Source organism: Pavona decussata, unplaced genomic scaffold, assembly GCF_977016875.1.
Source record: "Pavona decussata unplaced genomic scaffold, jaPavDecu1.1 SCAFFOLD_254, whole genome shotgun sequence".
Classification (NCBI taxonomy): domain Eukaryota; kingdom Metazoa; phylum Cnidaria; class Anthozoa; order Scleractinia; family Agariciidae; genus Pavona; species Pavona decussata.
This window is the reverse complement of record NW_028145657.1, coordinates 5,165,337-5,182,924: the sequence shown is the minus strand read 5'-3', so window position 1 is coordinate 5,182,924 and position 17,588 is coordinate 5,165,337. Positions and strand designations below refer to the sequence as shown.

Genomic DNA, 17,588 nt, shown 5'->3' with positions numbered 1-17,588 from the left:
ATGAACACCAACACGGCTTTAGAATTACCGATGATACGTGCGCCACTTTTAACGGCAGCACTTATATCTTTTCACTTATATCTTGTTATTTGAATTGTTTTCAGCGAAGTGTCATCAACCAAAACTAAACCTAGCGGCGGGAGTACATGTATTTGCGACGTTTGCCGACTCTGTTCAGAAACTGTACATGGATGGCGTGGAGTTGCTGCGATCTTCACTTCAGTAATATAGAGAACATCAGGATGGTTTTCTAAATAATAAAACAAGCTGGAAATGTGCAGCCCATGGGCTGCCTCAGGTCTCTTCATTTGTAAATCTCTACAGGAATCACCAAGAGCGTTGTGCACATTCGCAGGTTCAGCTTCCTTTTAAAAAAGTTGGTTTATTTTTGTGTACTCAAGTTCTCGTTGATGATTTTAATGTGACGTTTTTATGTTTGTGTGAAGAGTTAAAAGTTTTCCTCGTTATTCATCACACAAAAACAAGATAAACATAACAAAACCCAGAATGGACACAACACAAAAATAGAAAGGTAAAACATGCAGATGTGCACCACGCCGGAAAAGAGAGAAGATATCGGGGAGAATGGCAACCCCGTACTGGAACGGAGAAATAAGTGCAAACAACTTCAGTTCTATCAAGAAATAGCTGAAATAGCGCTGGGAAAAATGTCTTTAAGCAAGCTCGCTCATTTGTGTATTATAGGCGAAGGCAACGAGTTTTTCCTGTTGCAGACGATAATTTAGCTGGTTTCAGTACAGAAATAAAAGAGGAAGAGATGTGTGAAAAGCTTGCGTAAACGTAAAACGTTGAGCGCTGTTCGATTTTTTACGTGTGTGTGAGCCCTAAAACCTAACCCTAACCACTTACTTAATTTTTGTTTTCCATTATGTTCTCGTGCTCGTCTTGTCCCGCCCTCGACTAGCTTTGTAGCTATTTGCGGGACAAGCAACTTATATCATCAGAATTTGTAAATAAATTGTTGTTGTTGTTGTTGTTGTACTTACCCTGACCCTAACCCTGACTTTAAACCCTAAATCCTAACCCAATATGGGTCCACGGTGACTTACATTGGCCAATATGGGTCCAAGGGGACCTATATTTTGTCAACATTGGTCCATTATAACCTACATTGGCAAAAACAAAACAAAACAAAAATCCGAAAAGCGCGCCAAAATGTTAACAGGCCGGCAAAAAGTTCTCGGGACTCTTTGTTTCCTCCTCCTTTCCTTCAAACGACCCTAAACCCTCCCAAAACGTCACACTAATGTAGTCCGAAAATGCTTCTAGGCTACAAATCTTCAATTTAGTCAAACGTGAGCTCGAGAAAAGCGGAAATATGACCAAAAAAGCCACTTTCAAGCCACTCTTCAAATGCGTCAATTTCTGGGGATGTTGAACCTTCGAATTGACTAGCGTAGGTAGCCGAAAAACTACTTAGTTACCTGTACAAAGCGACGGATAGCCAAAAATTGCCGTACATGGCTGTGGAAGACTGTACATTTTTGTACGAGGTTGTCAATAAAAGGAAGCAGCTTTTGTCATTTTTTCTTCTGGATTTCTAAATCCTTATTTGTTCCGCTATGAAACTTTATTTGATAATTGGAACGTTAAAGTGGGTTTTATATTTAAGGAGCAACTTTGATAAATCATATGTTTACCTATAATTATATGATTAATTAAATAATAGTTTTCTTTACTTATAAGTGCAAATGTTATGTCAAGTGTATTCAGATGATTGACACCAAAACTATACTCTTTTAACCACTCTATCGCCGATCGAAAACCAGAAATTCTTGATATATCACAATAAATGAATAAGTGCTCGAGAGACTCTTCTATAATACTAGCTGTTGTTGGTTTTACGAAGAGATGCTAGCTGGCCTTTTCGCATTTTTAAGGACATACCGTTATTTGCCCTTCGAGTGTTATGAAATTTTGAGCTGATAATTTTCTTTCGAAGAAAACCGGCCTTAGATTTTCTTCCCGACTAAATCCGAATTTCTGAGGCGATCAAGGCCATACGAACATATTTCACTGCAATAAACCATTCAGGGATGGCCCTCAAATCTGAACTGCGTCTTTCTTTCCAAAGTGTATGACGTGGGAGAGGCTGTTGGAATGCACTGAATGAAGATGATTTTTTTCTTAGAAGAAGAAATGGAGCGAGACATGTCTTCTGTAAAGCATGAATTTTATTCAACTGAAAAATATTCTGACAGGTTTCAATTGAAAAACAAAATGATATCTCAGAAATAAAAACAGAGGATTCGTCTCTTATTATTATGTTATTACAAAACATGAATAAACAACGAAAACAGTGAAATATTGGAAACTATATTTGTGAAAAAAGGCCAAAAAAAAAATCGAAAATTCAGGTAGTTATTATGTAATGAATTGCATCATGTCGGAGAAGATTGCCCTTCGAGGACAAATAAAATTAATTAATGAAAACATTCAAGCAAAAGTCATGATGTAACCTTTCCCACAATATCTGTTTCCATGGAAACTCTATCCAAAGAGTGCCGGATCGAAAGCCGTCCAGAGGAGCGTTTGTGCAGCGAAGGAGTTGGGCTCGAGGACGGCCTCTTGGGAGACTGGGACCTAACAGAGGCATCCCCTCCGCCAACGGTGACTTCATCAAGCCATGCGCCGGAGATTTTAGGTTTGAGGTCAGCGGCTTTGTTGCTGGATAAACTGACTATACTGGAATCGGACTGTGTAGCACGGACAACCAGAGAGTCTCGGGAAGAAGTGGTTTTGAGTCGGGAACGCTTTGGAGATAGAAGTTTGTTGGGAGGAGAGGGGTTCATTCCGTACACACAGGAGATGCTCTGAGTGGATGGAGTACTCCTACAAAACCTCTCCATGGAAGAAGCTGTTCTTGGAACTTCTGTTGAAGTCAGAAATTAAAACATTTTAATCTGGTGCAATGGTGGATTCAATATTGTGTAGGTCAGGTAGAGCCGCGGCAAACCTGATTGGTTAACAGCACAATAAAAAGCCTTTTCTTATTAAAATTGCTAAACCAACGTGTGACACGTGGCGTCGAGTAATGTTTCTATTTTAAAATCCTTCGATTTAACGACAAAATTTCATCGTGGGAAACATATCTAAGTTACCGGTCTGGATTCAGACTCAAGACACAGTATGAATGCATTGTTTATGTATATAAAAGGAAGTTATAGGGAAGGATGGGTTACCACAGAAAATGATCCGTAAGACTGGCAACTGCTGACATAACCCATTTCATTTGCTTCCTCGGTAAAAACAAAGGAAATAGGAGAGATCTGTGCGCATGCGCAGGCTACTTGTTACAAAGCAGCAAATGGAAATGAATTAAGCAGCAAAAAGTATCTATTTGACCATTTTTGCTAGTTTTGCGATATGTCCAGGATTGAAAGCTGTGGTAAAACAAAAATTTGCCAACAAATTTCGGTAGCAATTCTAGCAAAAATTCGTTACAAGAATCTTTAGAAAAGTAGCAATAATACCAAAACTGACAAAAACAGCACAGAAAACCAAACCAACAGCCTGTAATGCTACTCACCATAACCAGCTTGGACATCTGATCCACTAAACCTTCTTCCTGAACTGTGACGAGGTTTCCTGTCATCCGAAGATGAAACAGTTTGAAGCATGAAATCCACAGTCTCTACCACAGTCTTAGACACCTTGTTGGCCGGAAGCCTTCTTTCTCGACCGAACCTTCTTGGTGCATCGAAGTTCGTTTCGCTGCCCTGTTTCACTTTTTGGCGTGAGCTCCGACTTAGCGAAGGGGAAGACTCGACTGCACTCGGCTCGTCAGCTGTGTTCAACATTTTCTGCACAATGTCATTGACGACGTCGTGGACGGATCGTGAAATGCTGACCTTTCTGTAAGCTGGGTAGCTTTCGACTTTGTCAACATATCTGTCTTTCTTCACGGGCTGTTGCTTGGTGTCAAGTACTTCTTTAATTTGGTGAGTTGATGCATCAGACATCTTCCTGACTAATTCCTTCTTTTCTCCTCTTTTCTCTGACGAAACACTCCCAACAACAAATGGAAGGTTCTGCGCCTCGCTCCTGTCCTCACCTTCTGGTTTCGTTCTTGGAGCAACAAATTCATCTCCATAACTTGCCTTTGACACTGTAATCTCTTGAGAAGTTCCGGAGGATACTTGTTCAGTTGTCTTTCCTCCTGCTTTTAAATCTGCAGAGGAAAGAGATTTTGACAGGGACGTTTCCAAATTCTCGCCTTCTTTCACATTCTTACTTGTGTCCGACTGGAAGGGAATGATGTTTTGAAGACTCTGTGGACCAGTGCACTTTCTCAATGCTAAGACGTCAGCGCTAGACGCTGGCCGTGATTCCGCTTCGGCTCCCTCTGGAGTCAAACGTTTGTCCTGGATGATTCTTTCCAGACTCGGGTTCACCAAATTCATGTTTTTCTCAACTTCTTTTAGCTCGTTGGAGGTCCCACCAGTTTCGCTTTTTTCCACACCGGAGTGATCTAGCTCTGCGCCAACCCCTTGTGTTTGAGAAGTGCTTGATCCTAGAGGTGCGCCTTGCGTCAAAGCAAAACTCTTCTCAGCAACTTTCTCAACCTGAGATGACGTTTTGGTGTGGTCAACTCTTTTCTCGAGTTTTGAAGTAGAAGACGCCAAACTGCTTTCCACTGTTTCCTCAGCACGGCTTGATTCTTTTTGAGTTTTCACACTCAGTTCTGTTGTCTTCATTGCACTTTCTTTTGATCCTAAGGTGTTTGCCGACTGGATTGGCACCGTTTTATCCTCGATTTTTAATGATTTGTGCAGGATTACAGCTGCGTCCTCAGATGATAGAGTCTTTTCCATTGCTACACTAAGCGGAGATGTCTTACTGCCATTTAACGCACTCTTTTTCAATGACACCTTTTCTGCCGAATGAGAAGAAGACGCCGGGGTCTTTTCTGCTGAGGCACGAGGAGATACGGATGCCTTTTCTTTGGAAGAATGAGAAGAAACTGCTATCTTCTCTATTGACACTCGAGGAGATTGCCGTACTTTTCCCTTAGAAGCACTTTGACACAATGCAGCGTTGTCAGTTGAAGAATGTTGAGATTGCGTGAGTTTTGCCTTGGAAATACCAGTCTCACTAGATACAAGTGGAGGCTGCGTGGCGTTTTCTTTGTGGACACTTGGAGACAATGCTACATTCTCAGTAGAAGCACGTGAAGATTTCGTTATGTTTCTCTTAGATACGTTTGCAGATTGCGTGACTTTTCCCTTTGAAACACTTGGTGACAATGCTGCCTTTTCGGTAGATCCGCGAGGACACTGTGTGACGTTTCCTTTGGAGACATGTGGAGACAATGCTGCATTCTCAGTAGAGGCACGAGGGGACTGAGAGACCTTTCCCTTAGAAACACTTGGAGACAATGCTACGTTCTGGGTAGATGTACGTTGAGACGGCGCCAGCTTTCCTTTGGAGGCACGCAAAGACAATGCTGCCCTCTCGGTAGAGTCTCCTAAGGACTGTGTGACTTTTTCTATCGACATCTTGGTGGAGAGGACCACTTTTTCTCTCGATACACGTGGTGAAGGTGTCACCTTTACTTTTGAAGCACGCGAGGACACGTTTACCCTCTCAGTTGATACACGTGAAGTCAACGCTATCTTATTCAACGAGCTTTGAGATGAGGTTGCCGTTTTATCCTCGGATGTAGCCAACGTGGTTACCGCTTTCTCCGTAGAGGGACGTCCAAATAGAATAGAGCTTGCTGGAGATGGTTTTGAAGGCAACGACGTTCTTGTTAATGAGCTTTCTGGGGAAAGAATTTTCTTCGCGGCTAAGGCATTCTGCGAAAGACGTACGTCTTTAACAGCATTTTTTGGAGAAGCCACGGATATGCTTTTTGAAGATCTTACACGAGGTTGCTCTCGTGCACGTAAAGATGTATGCGATGACGCTGTTACTTTGCCAACGGGACCATGAAGCCTTTTTTCTGTAGAAGATTTAGATTGCAACTTTACAGACTCCTTTGACGTCCTCGGGGTTAGTTTAGGAGATGTTTTCTTCCACGGTAACGAAGAAGTCCGCCTTGGATGCTCAGCTAATTGTTTCAGAGAACTTGCACTCAACGATCCCTTGGTGTTTTTGGATTTAGAGCAAGAGATTTCTGGGAGGCGAGACGAAGACGGCACTGAACGATTCTGTGGTTCTTTACCTTGACAATGTTCTTCAACAACTGCGCGTCCGATAAAAGATCCCTTGGGTGACAAGGAAGGCAAGCTTGTTACTGAGGAAGTTGTTTTCTTTTGGTTCCACAAGCTTTCGTAGCTCTCCACTCGGGCGGCGATCAATGAACATTCCGATGGGTTTAAATGCGGAAGGACAACATATGACCCACAAGGAGAAATACCACAGCTCGCTGTCCCTTCGCGTTTCTTTATAATATCGTAAAGGGATCTTTTTTCGGTAAGAGAGCTCGGATCTTCAACTTTAATCTTAGAATCGGACGCCGATCGCCCTGGGCTAGAATGTGAGGCGTGATCAGGGCTGGTACCCGGTCCAGGATCAGAAGAGCGTCGCGGAATAAAGACATTGGTTACTGATAATTCACCATCCGATGGAATGACCAGTTCTTTCTCGACCTCTTGAATTTCTTGAGAAACAACCGACCCGGCACGGCTTTTTCTGAAGCGAGGTGTAGGAGGCCTGTTGACAGCACTCAGGAAGTCAGTTTCGCAAGGAACATAACTGGCCTTGCGAGAATGGGAAATTGATCCTTCATTGAAGTGCACGGAGCTGCTTCTTCGGCGAGTGAATTTGGCATTGCCTGGTCTGGCGTCACCTGTGGGATGGAATGCAATGTTTGCCCTTCGCGCTTTTACAACGTCCATGGCGTTTTCCAGCAAATCATTGACTATTCTTGAAGCTTTCAACGCAAGAATTTCTCGCTTATAAAGATCTTCCTCATTTGGACTGTATTCCCCATCAGCTATGCGGGCCTGGTCGTGTGTTATGACTTCATATTGTTCAGGGTCATCACTTATGTCGTCGCTGAATCCTGTAGTTCGAAGACGCCTCAAGGCTCCGTTAACAAGACTTTCAACGAACGTTGCAACTTTCCAGAACAGCGTCCCATGGTCAGAACTACGCTCATTCTTGCTTGGTTGGTGTGATTGCACCAAGCGTGCAACAGAGTCCTCGGCCGACACTATCGCCTGTGACGCGAGCTCTGTGGCAGCTTTGCAAACCTCTAAGTCAAGATCGACTGTGCTGCTCCTCTTTTGCACTTCGTCTAGCATTGTTTCAGCAGAGATCAGTGCATGAGACGCTAAATAGCCCGTAGCTTCTTCGAGCTCCGAACCACCAATGAAGCCACGATCAAAGAGCTCCCCTAAAGATACTCGAGCGGAAATTGTGGATACTTTGGCTGCTGCGTGCAAAAGGCGAGAGTCGCTTCCAACAATGTTCTGCAGTGACATTTCGTCCTCGTAAAGTTTCGAGATAGACTTAGCTGCCGCTTCAATGGCATTACACGCGAGATCTCGAGAAGCAATTCCGAGTCCGTCCTCTTCGAGTTGTTGCAAAAGGTTTCTGGAAGAATTCACAAGGCTTTTGGATATTTCCAAAGCGGTGCCCTTGATATTAGCCTCCATTTCGTTCACAATGCTATGCAATCGCTCTAGTGAAAAGCTTACCGATTTTACAGCATGCAAGGAAAGGTTTTGCGCTGCTACTTTAAACTCTTTCTCGAGTACCTCAAGACTCAAACTATCTTCCAAGGAGCCTGTAGAAGAAGAAATGGTGGAAGTTTCTTGAGAAGGTGTCAGCTGTTCCTCAGGTTCAATCTCAATCCCATAAAGTCTCTCTAAGGAGGCCTTTGCAGAAGCTAGTACATTGTTTATAAGTTCTCGTGTTGTTGATGCTAAATTCCATTCGCTCTTCATGGCAACGCTCTCAAGGGATTGTGTAGCTTGATCAATTGCAACCTGTGCGATATGTTTTGCAGCCCCCTCCAATATTTTTTGGGCGTCTTGGTTGGTTTCTGCCACAACATTTTTGGTGTAAAGCCAATCCATCGATGTCTTTGCAGAATCTATTGCACTGCTGGCTAATCCTCTGGCTGCTACTGTCAGATCAACCTCAGGCCTTTCCAAATCTTTTTCGAAGGATCCAGCAGCTGAAATAATGGCAGCGGCGGCTATTTGCTTGACATTTTTCTCACTTTTCTCTTCAGAATCGATCTTCATGCCGAGGAGGTTTTCCAGAGAAGCAATCGCTTCTTTAGTGGCGTCACTTGCAAGCGATTGCGCTGTCCTATTTATAAGTTTTTCTTTTCCAGTGGATGTTTCAAGTATCCGAGCAGATGAGAAAACGATGGCTTCGGCAACATCTTTGGCAGATTTCACCAGACACTTGGAGGTATCAATGGGAGAATGTGCTTCCTCGTCTTCTATCTCAACTACCACACCATGCAACTTCTCAAGAGAGGCTTTTGCTGCTGCAACAGCATTAAGCGCCAAAGATCGCGCTGCTATTCTGTAGCCATTATCTTTTGTAATCACCCTTTCCAATGACCGCGTGGCTGAAATAATAGCTGCAGCTGCAACATCTTTAGCGCATTTATCCAGACTTTCCGAAGTTTCCTGATTTTCCATTTCCTTACTCTCGATGACCTCAAACTTCACGCCATACAACCTTTCTAGCGAAGCTTTCGCTGCTTGCACAGCTTCAATAGCTAGACATCTCGCTGCAACTACCTCTCGATCGTCCTTCCTACGGCGAAGTGAAGATACAATAGCGACAGTAACAACATCCTTCGCGCACTTAGAGAGGTTTTCGGAGATATCTTTTGCAGCTAAAGCCATGTCGTCCTTCTCTTTATTACCGACGAGTATGCCGTATGAAAGCGCTTTTTGAGAAGCAGAGTTAATGGCGTTGGCTACAATTTCTCTAGCAGTGTCATGGAGTGATGCCCTGCGCTGCATCTTTTCCTTGGCTTGAGTAACAACGTTGGTAACTATCTCTTTTGCGGCTCGCCGAGTTTGATCATCGCATGAGTCTTCAACCGTGGAAACTGCATTATCAATCAAGCGTTCGATGTACTTTCTCACTTGAGTTGTTGTTCCTTCATCACCTCTACCTGACAAAATTCTCTGAGCAGCGTTCAAGATGCCTTGGACGTAACTGGGAACTTCTCTGGAGATTTTAAGTCTCTCCTCTAAATCCAAAACGTCCTGTGCGTTTGAAATTATACCGAAAACGACGTAATGGACTCTCTCGCGCAAGGCGAACTCTGCCTCCAGCCTTAACAAAAGCTTTTCAAAATGATCTGCTTCTTCAACTTGTCTGGAAGTTTCCTCCTCTGCAAGCTAACATTTGCAAAAAGAAAATTACGATCAATTAACACGAAGTCAAACAAGAAGGAAGTGAAAAGCACATAAGGAAGAAAGAGAGTAATACAATTGAAAGCCTATTGGTGGTCACTTAACACCGAGAGGATCTAAATGTTGATTCAGGAGCTCATGGTAATTTCAGAGACGTAATCCATCTAGAAATGTTTTCATAGCTCCAAATGCAGTATGATAGCAGTTTGGAATTTGAAAAAAATACTTCATAGCTCCAAATGCAGTATGATAGCAGTTTGGAATTTGAAAAAAATACTTAAAATTTCCAACATTATACAACCACAAACATTTCTTGATGACTGCCGGCCGAGGAGATACTGTTTGCCTCATGGATTACCTAATAAGGCCCGTGGACTGATATGCACAAATTAACTATTATTCTGTCTTCTAGCCAGCTAAGAGTCTCTTTCTTTTTCTCCTTTCAAAATACCGTAGCTCAGTGCATAGTTTCGCATCGTTCAATTTGCGCCCTTGTCGAGGTCCAGTCATATTGCAGAGGTAAAGGTTCAAACCAGCAGCTTTATACTTCCGAGGGATAGTAGCTTGCGGGAGGTGGTCGCAAAGCGAAGATTAACTTTATTTGTCTTGGAGGGTGAGAAGTCAACAATACAGATTACATTTATACCGATAAAATAAATCTTACCGCCTCCAGCTGTGCACTTAGTCTCGCTTCTTTCCTGGGCTTCCTTCCCGCAAAAACAACGCCGCTAAAAACAAACAAAACCGGGGAAGTACGACTCAGAAAACCGAGCAGTGCAGTTTTTCCTAGTAGATTAAACTCTTCAATACACGTTTTGCTTTGGTTTGCGATCAACGATGTAACTATTTGTGTGAAAAAAATTGTTCATTTTTTTTTTTGGAAGATCCTTTCTCCAATCAGAATCGCTGACGCCACTACTTAGCTCTGCGCTGAGGTTGCATGTCTGAGGTACTCGTACTCTGGCTGTTTACTGCTCTTTTTCCAGTCTTGGAGTAACAGAATACGACAGACACCACTTTTCAAAAGAACACATTACTTTGAGAAATGATTTTCTGATATTTTTTAACCCTGACTAGCCTACTACGTGTCTGCGCCCAAGCTAACCTATTGCACCTAAAGGCAAAAGGGAACTATTTGTGCGTGCCTGGGAAAAAAAATGATAACTGCTTTGTTTCTACGACAGTTGCTAAGAATTGCTTAAACTTGTACCTGTAAACCACATTGTCTTCGATTCCAAATTCTCTTTTCAAGGAAGACTGTAAATCCCAGACGCTTGACAAACGAGACCTTCGTCTGTCTGTAGGGCCAGGGTCACTTGATTTGTATTGCAACGAAGCTCTGCCCACCTAAGACAAAGAATACACATATCCAAAGTCAAATAAGTGAAAGAGTATATCTACAAGCGATCTGGTAAGGATTAAGCTTTGTTAGCATCGCACCATCGCAAGCGGTTGAGGAAGGTGGGCATCACACGCCCTTCTGTGATTTTAGGGCCAGGAAACAGAAAGACACTGAATGTGAATGAAGCAACAACAGTTTTGTCACTTTCAGGGCCCACGATATTGTGGATAGCGTTGATTGCCCCCTGACTTTCAGTCCCCAAACAGCCTCATTCCCAGGCCTAATCGCGAGGGCGTCCTGTGATCGTCTTCCCGATCATCTTAACGGGTGACGTCATGTTGCACCTCGCGTCATGGACGACTGAAGGCGAGGCTGCCCCAAAAGGACTACTGTCTCCCAAGAGAGATTCTTGTCAGCTTACCTGTTGTAAGTGCCTCTCACGCATGCGCGCATGCTTCAGTTTCCAAATCTCCAAGTCCTTTAGTTTCTTCTCTTTTATTTTTTCCAGGAAATGTTCAGCCTCTTGATGCTGTTTCTCCAGGTTATTTCGTCTTCTTTGCAGGCACCTGTCATGGTACACTAGAAACAGGAATGAAAATCGGTCGAAATCCTAATAATTTCGGTCCAAAAGGTTCAGACGTCAAAGAAGGGGTTTGGTTTATGAAGTTTTGGAAGATCATACTGTTGACTTGAAGCCTCGAGTCATTTTGTATTCCATCGTGCTGTGGCAACAACAAAGACAACAAAATTCGCTCTGCAATGTCTCTCTCCACCCGGGGTCCGCTGGTCGAACACGCTGATGCCATAAATCCTGAATTAAACTTTTATCAATAAGGTTGCTGAAGCAAATCCAACCACAAGGAACGAAAAGTACTTCAGAACGATTGGCGTAATCGACGTTCATCTTAAAAGACTGCAAAACGGTCGTTTCTTTTCTTGACTAACCCATTTTACAGATGTGCGCTTGGCGACCTGGCCTTGGAGTGGAAGCGAGGCTGTAGCTGACTACATTTTGATACAGACCTCGCTGATTTTTTTGTAAAGATCATGTTGTTCTTATGCTGGTTGGTTTGGATTTACATATGAACAGGACTGAGGCTTGCATCAAGGCAATACCAACTCCATCTTCGCTCCACCAAAAGGGCCAGTTCACTTTGGAGGCAACTGAAGAATGGGCTATTTACGGAGGGCCACGCGAATCACAGAAAGTGGAACATCGCGCAAGCCTGGATTCTCGCGAAGCGTGTGAGTCGAGTGTATCTCCTAAGTCTCACTTTTAACTTCATTGCTCGCTACAGACTTTTGGTTAGAAGACCGCGCAATGTCGTTGCTCTATCATTCTATTATTTACACTGGAAATCAGTCGGAATTTTCTTTTTGCCTTGAACTGCTCAGTGATTATGCATTTGTAAGGAAATGAGAAGATAAAAGAGCGAGCCCATCCGGGGAAGATGGAGGTGAATTGATGAGGGGGTGGGGACGGGGTCCGGGGACAGTAGAGCGAAACATGAAGTGACAAACACAGAGACGGAAAGATGACAATGAGGCTGTCATAATCACAGGAAAATTGTGCTATCTATTACCTTGGCTCTTGCGTCGCTGTTGCTCCACAACAGAGGTTCTTCGCGCCACATTTCTGATGTGCTCCTCTCTTTCCGCTTCCTCTTGCTTGCGTTTTTCCTCTTGGCGAGTCAGCGATAAAGAGCAGCGGCGCTTCCAGCTCTCTCTCAGCTAACAACGAAGTTGGTAAATAAACATTTTCTCTTTACGCAACCAACTAAAGTCTACCTTTCATTCTTAGATGACCAGGGATTACTCGCTCTTGTGAGAGGAGGGAGTGAGAAACAGCGACTTCGGAGTTTGGAAATATATTAGGTGAAAAAAAGAACCATGAATACTTTCTAGCGATTTTGTCCAAGGCACAAAGGACTGAAGAAATCGAAAGAATTAGGACTGCACATTTCCATCCAAGCCATCCGCTACTAGTGAGGTAATTTTGGACAAAACTGGACTATTTTTGAGGGCTTTCCTTTGCTTTCAATATACCGTAAGTCAAGTAACATAGCCTCTTTAAGTTCCTTGAACATTTTTTGTTTGACACATGATGATTTTATGACCCGATGAATCCTGGGTTCAGGCCAACTCCTCAACAATTTAATACTTTCTTTTGCTGTTTTCACGTTTCGTTGTTTGTCGTGCTGGGAGTCATTTCATTGTAAGTAACGGGTAACTTTAGCGTAAGATCACCGGCAAGAAATCCCAAATGGCTGAATACGAGGCGGTAATTGACGCTCTACTGCAAGGGTAGGGGTGCGAGTACACTCCCCACTCCACTGAGAAACTGCGAGGACACTACTACCTATGAGGGATTGTGGGAGTGTGGGATCGTTTGGGGAAAAGACGAAAACCATCACAGTGCATTCTTTGTCAATAGGGAGCTTTAGCAACGACGACGGCGACGGCAACGAGAACGTCAGAAAAAGTACTAGGCTTAATAAGAAAAACAACAACTCTGTATGTGCATTACATTTTATGGTACATTTCTTTGCCATCACTGCACGACTACGACGTGAAATTTCCTGATGGGACGTTTTATGGAGGACGTAAACACATGACGACGCATTTTTCTTTCTCTTTTTAAACTTGGGTGTGGTCTCCAAGAATTTAACTCCAGGAAATTTCACCTACATTTGACATTTAAAGCAAGATGGAATAATCGCGACCACGTTTAAAAAGACGCGAATTCATTTTAATAGTGACGTTTTCGCTGCCGTAGCCGTCGTCTTTGCTTAAGCTCCCTATTTTCTCTAGAAAGCAGAATCGAGGGATACAAGGAGAGAGAACGCGAAAAGACTGAAACAGTGGGAAAACAGAAGCCGGGAAGAGGGAAGTCCCTGGCACAGGACACGGAACGAGAGAACAAGCTAAGAGTAAAAAAAAATGATGTACCTTCTTTTCTTTTTCCTCGAGTAGTGATTGTCTTCTCTTCTGTAACTGGGCCTCCCGATGTTTGTCCTGTGAACCTCGTTTGACAAGGAGACGGATTTTAATTTTCTTTACCTGCAAAAAAATCAGCATACAGTAGTTAGTGGTATGGATGTTTTTTACGAGGCTCTTTTAAAAAAAATAAATTTTCTTCCTTCCTATTAGACAACGTTGACGGTAAAGAACTGCGCCATATTTATCAGTGCATTTAGCAGCCTTCAATCGAGCGTTACGGTTTTCCAAGAAAATTAGAGACCATTTCAGTTTTAGTTGGCACAAATAAAGTAACTCAATTACTTGATGTAACTTAAGTGTAAGCCAGGCTTCTGTCTTCTTCTTTATCTTTTAAGAAAGAGAAGTTATCCAAAAAAAAACGTTCTGGGGAGATAGCGTTAAAATGCCCATGGATATGAAACCAACCAGTCCCTTATAGAAAAATGGGGCGGGTTAGGAATTCGAAGGAATTATAACATTTTTAATTAAGAAAATGGCTACCTTCTCCAATGGTTTTATAACTTCCACGTGAATGAAACTTCATCGTCAGCATTAGTCAGTGGTAACGCTAACCTAAAACGTTTTTTTTTTTTAACTTACATCTAATGGGAATTGTTTCCGCATTTGACCGTGCAAAGACCTTACCTTAAAACTTTAAAAAAAATGAGAAAACAAGATGTCCTTCGCCCAGGTAAAAGCATCAGCTACACGCGTATACTTCAAACTGGTTCACCCTACATTACAGATCTATTACAAACCGTTTCGTCCTCTTCAATTTTTTGCGCCTGTTTCTTCGCAAGATCCTTCTCCCTTTTGCTCTCGTTCATGTCCTTTTGCCTTTTCATATTCTGTTGATGTTTCTCCCGTCTTTTTCTGTCAGTCTCTTCTAGTTTGATATATTTTCGTCGATCTGCTTCCCTCCGCTTCTTCCCACGTTCTATCAATTCCCTTGCTTTCTGCTCTCTTTCGCGCACGATACTGTAAAGCTCCTCGTCTCGTAACAGTTGTTCACGGGCCAGCCTTTCCTTCCATTGTTGTTTCTCGATCTGGCGTTGTCTCCGCCCCTCCTGGTGTATGCGATCAAGCTTTAGTTTCCTTATCCATTGCCGAAACATGTTGAATTCGAGAAGCGTACATTTGACAAAGCCAGAAGGTGTGATAAAACCTTTAAATAACAACATTGGCGGGCTAACGTCAGTATACAGGTTCTGGCATGAAAACGCTTCGGTCTTGTTCTGTTGGCATCTTCCATTTTCAGTTGATTTGTTTTCTCTCTTGCTATCCCAGAGAAAACCTGTTTCTTTTCGCTTTAACATTGATGGCGCTTATAAGTGCGGTGCCGGCCAACAAGGCCATGAGCAAATTAAACTGCTGCGAAAACATCAACTACATTTCACTGCATTTCAAAACGTTTCTCCGATAGCGCACACAATGCATATGCATTTAACAACGAGGGGAAATTTGTTCCTGCGTGAAAACACGCCATTCATCCAAACGACCAACAAGTTTTCACCCATTCATAACCAGCAAATTGTCTGAAAGAAAGGTAAGTCACGACTTCTGAGCGGTTTTCAAGTGAGTGTCGAAAGTAAAGTAATAAAGACATTTTCGCCTTTATTTTAGTTGTTCTGTGATTTCGGGCTCGGGACAGTGCAGTGGTGGGAGTACTCGCCTCTCACCAATGTGGCCCGGGTTCAATTCCCTGACTCGACGTCATATGTGAGTTGACTTTGTTGGTTGTTGTTCCGAACAACAGGTTGGCTAAGCATTCAACAATGAGGCTCGTCCTTACTCCGAGCACTCCGGTTTTTTTCCCCTCTCCTCAAAAACCAACATTTCCAAATTTCAATTCGATCTGGTTAGTGCTCTGCGCTAAATAAAGTTTACCAAAAGCTAAAGTTAGCTTTCAAAACCATTTTTGACGAGCGAGTTGCAAACCTCGGTTAATTTTTAATTGCGGATTAGCGTTAATCTGCTTTCGAAGGAACAACCGCGCCTAGCTAATTTTGCTCATTGCGTGATTTAGCCAATCTGTTGTAACTGGTCAACGCAATAAAATACTTTGGTGTTGGTTTTAAGACGCTCGAATGCAAACCGCTCTTCAATTTTGGTATAAATGGCCCTGTTTCCTTTATACGCGGACATTTTGAAGAACAGCCGAATGCTCTAAATGACTTTTAATAAATCGTCCCAGTAACCCACCTTTTTCAACAAGTCTTCTTCTCATGGCCGAATTCTGAAAGTATTCCTTCAAGTGGGGGTCATGTAGCACGTTGTACCGCGGTGGAGCGCTGTAAGGATCCGTCAGATCAAAATCAGCATCCGGAGGCATCTCCCGCAACTGGAATAAAAACGAAAATTTTTTGAATTAAATTAATACAGTGAGAAGTTCTTCGGCTTATTTTACCCTTGAAAATAAATCTCCGACGCCTAAAAATCTTTTAAAAAAAAACCGTTCGCAATATAAGTCATGCGCTATTAGATTATTACGAGTAAGATATAACTTGTTTCGAAACTTATGGGGGCATTTTTAAGCAGGTCTGTTCATAAAACAGCATTTGACGTTTATTTAAGATTTCTGGTAAAAAAAATTATGTTGAGATATTTTCAGCCGAACGTAAGCTTAAATTTACTGAACTGCGGGAAATCGAGTTTCATGTCATCTACAAACTTGGCAACCCGTGAAGAAATTACAGAAAAAAATATTTAAAATAACGTCAGGCCGGACTGAATGACTTCCTAACGCTGATATAGTGCTAAAATTTGATAGTTTGGGCACACAGAGTTGAAATTTAGATTTAAGAAATTAATTGAACATTTTTCGTAAATTTCACATTTTAAAATTGTATTTTCCAATTCAACGTGGATGGCTATTTCGCGCCAAAATGGCTTTTCTTACTAACCTTTTGCGAGAGTGGTGTTGTGCAGAAAGTAATCGATCGTTGTGAACCAGGAATGAGTGGGAACTTGCTGCTTAAACTCATCAAATCTTCCTTCATGATACATTCTGGTTTAAATTCCAACACGTTTGAACTGTCTTCCCTTGCAAGGGAAAACATGAATTCCATTGCGTCCATCTTGAAAGCAGCGCCAAAACGGTTTTCTTCACCTCGCTACATTTTCCTTTTACAATATTAGAATCATTGGGAATGAAGTTTATCCTTGAAACTATTTTCCAAACTAAGATTTGCGAGTAACGTCATAATGAAGAATTAGTGACGAATTGAAAGATTTGCGCGCGGATAGCCGACTGAAGACAAAACAGTTTTCATTTTATTCTAGAATGCACGGCGTCGGCGAAATTCAACGAAAGAAAGAGAAAAATACGGCTTTAATCTTGCTACGTTACACAAAAAATCCCGGATTGATCAAATTGCTGCTGTCATTTAAAACCAAGAACCGAGAAATTATTTTAGGCAGAATATCATATATTGCGTTGTCGCGCTTGAAATTCACATTTACAGAATTCATATTACAGATAAACAGCTTAGACGGGAAATTTGTCTGGTCTCAAGGAGAAAGTATCGCAAAAATATGCCAAAAGCGGAGAATTTTAGTGAGGTAAAAGCCGCATCATTCGAGAATTTTAGTAGCATTTTTCTAGGAAAATTTGTTTTTTTCCAAAACAAAAACCCGCGCCAAGCAGCCACGCGTGCCCCAATAACCGAGTGAAGACTGGGGAGAGGTAACAGAATTACAAGACGAATTGACAGTAATGGTAGGAAAGGCTCTTTTTAAATTAATACCAGAGTTAAGACCCTGATGAAAACGTTTAAACACATGAAATAAATATGAGTATAATGATGATACCGGAAATTATTTTGGACTATTATTAGGTAGACCTGGCTTCACAATGTAATCCGAATTTCTGAGTTGGGTTATGTCCCCGGGCGGGGGGGTACTCCCTTATA

At 42.4% G+C, this 17,588-nt stretch overlaps 1 protein-coding gene across 1 annotated transcript; it reads right to left on the bottom strand.

The window, feature by feature from the left end:
• Positions 1–2,179: 2,179 nt before the first annotated feature.
• On the bottom strand, positions 2,180–17,542 carry LOC146456750 (uncharacterized). Its single transcript, XM_085093162.1, has 10 exons — positions 16,581–17,542; positions 15,880–16,018; positions 14,436–14,842; positions 13,648–13,758; positions 12,282–12,429; positions 11,120–11,277; positions 10,567–10,703; positions 10,021–10,084; positions 3,551–9,341; positions 2,180–2,893 (listed from the first exon to the last, which is right to left on the bottom strand). The coding sequence occupies exons 1-10, from the start codon at positions 16,752–16,754 to the stop codon at positions 2,469–2,471; spliced, it is 7,554 nt and encodes a 2,517-aa protein (XP_084949288.1). The 5' UTR covers positions 16,755–17,542; the 3' UTR covers positions 2,180–2,468.
• Between the last annotated feature and the right edge of the window lie 46 nt (positions 17,543–17,588).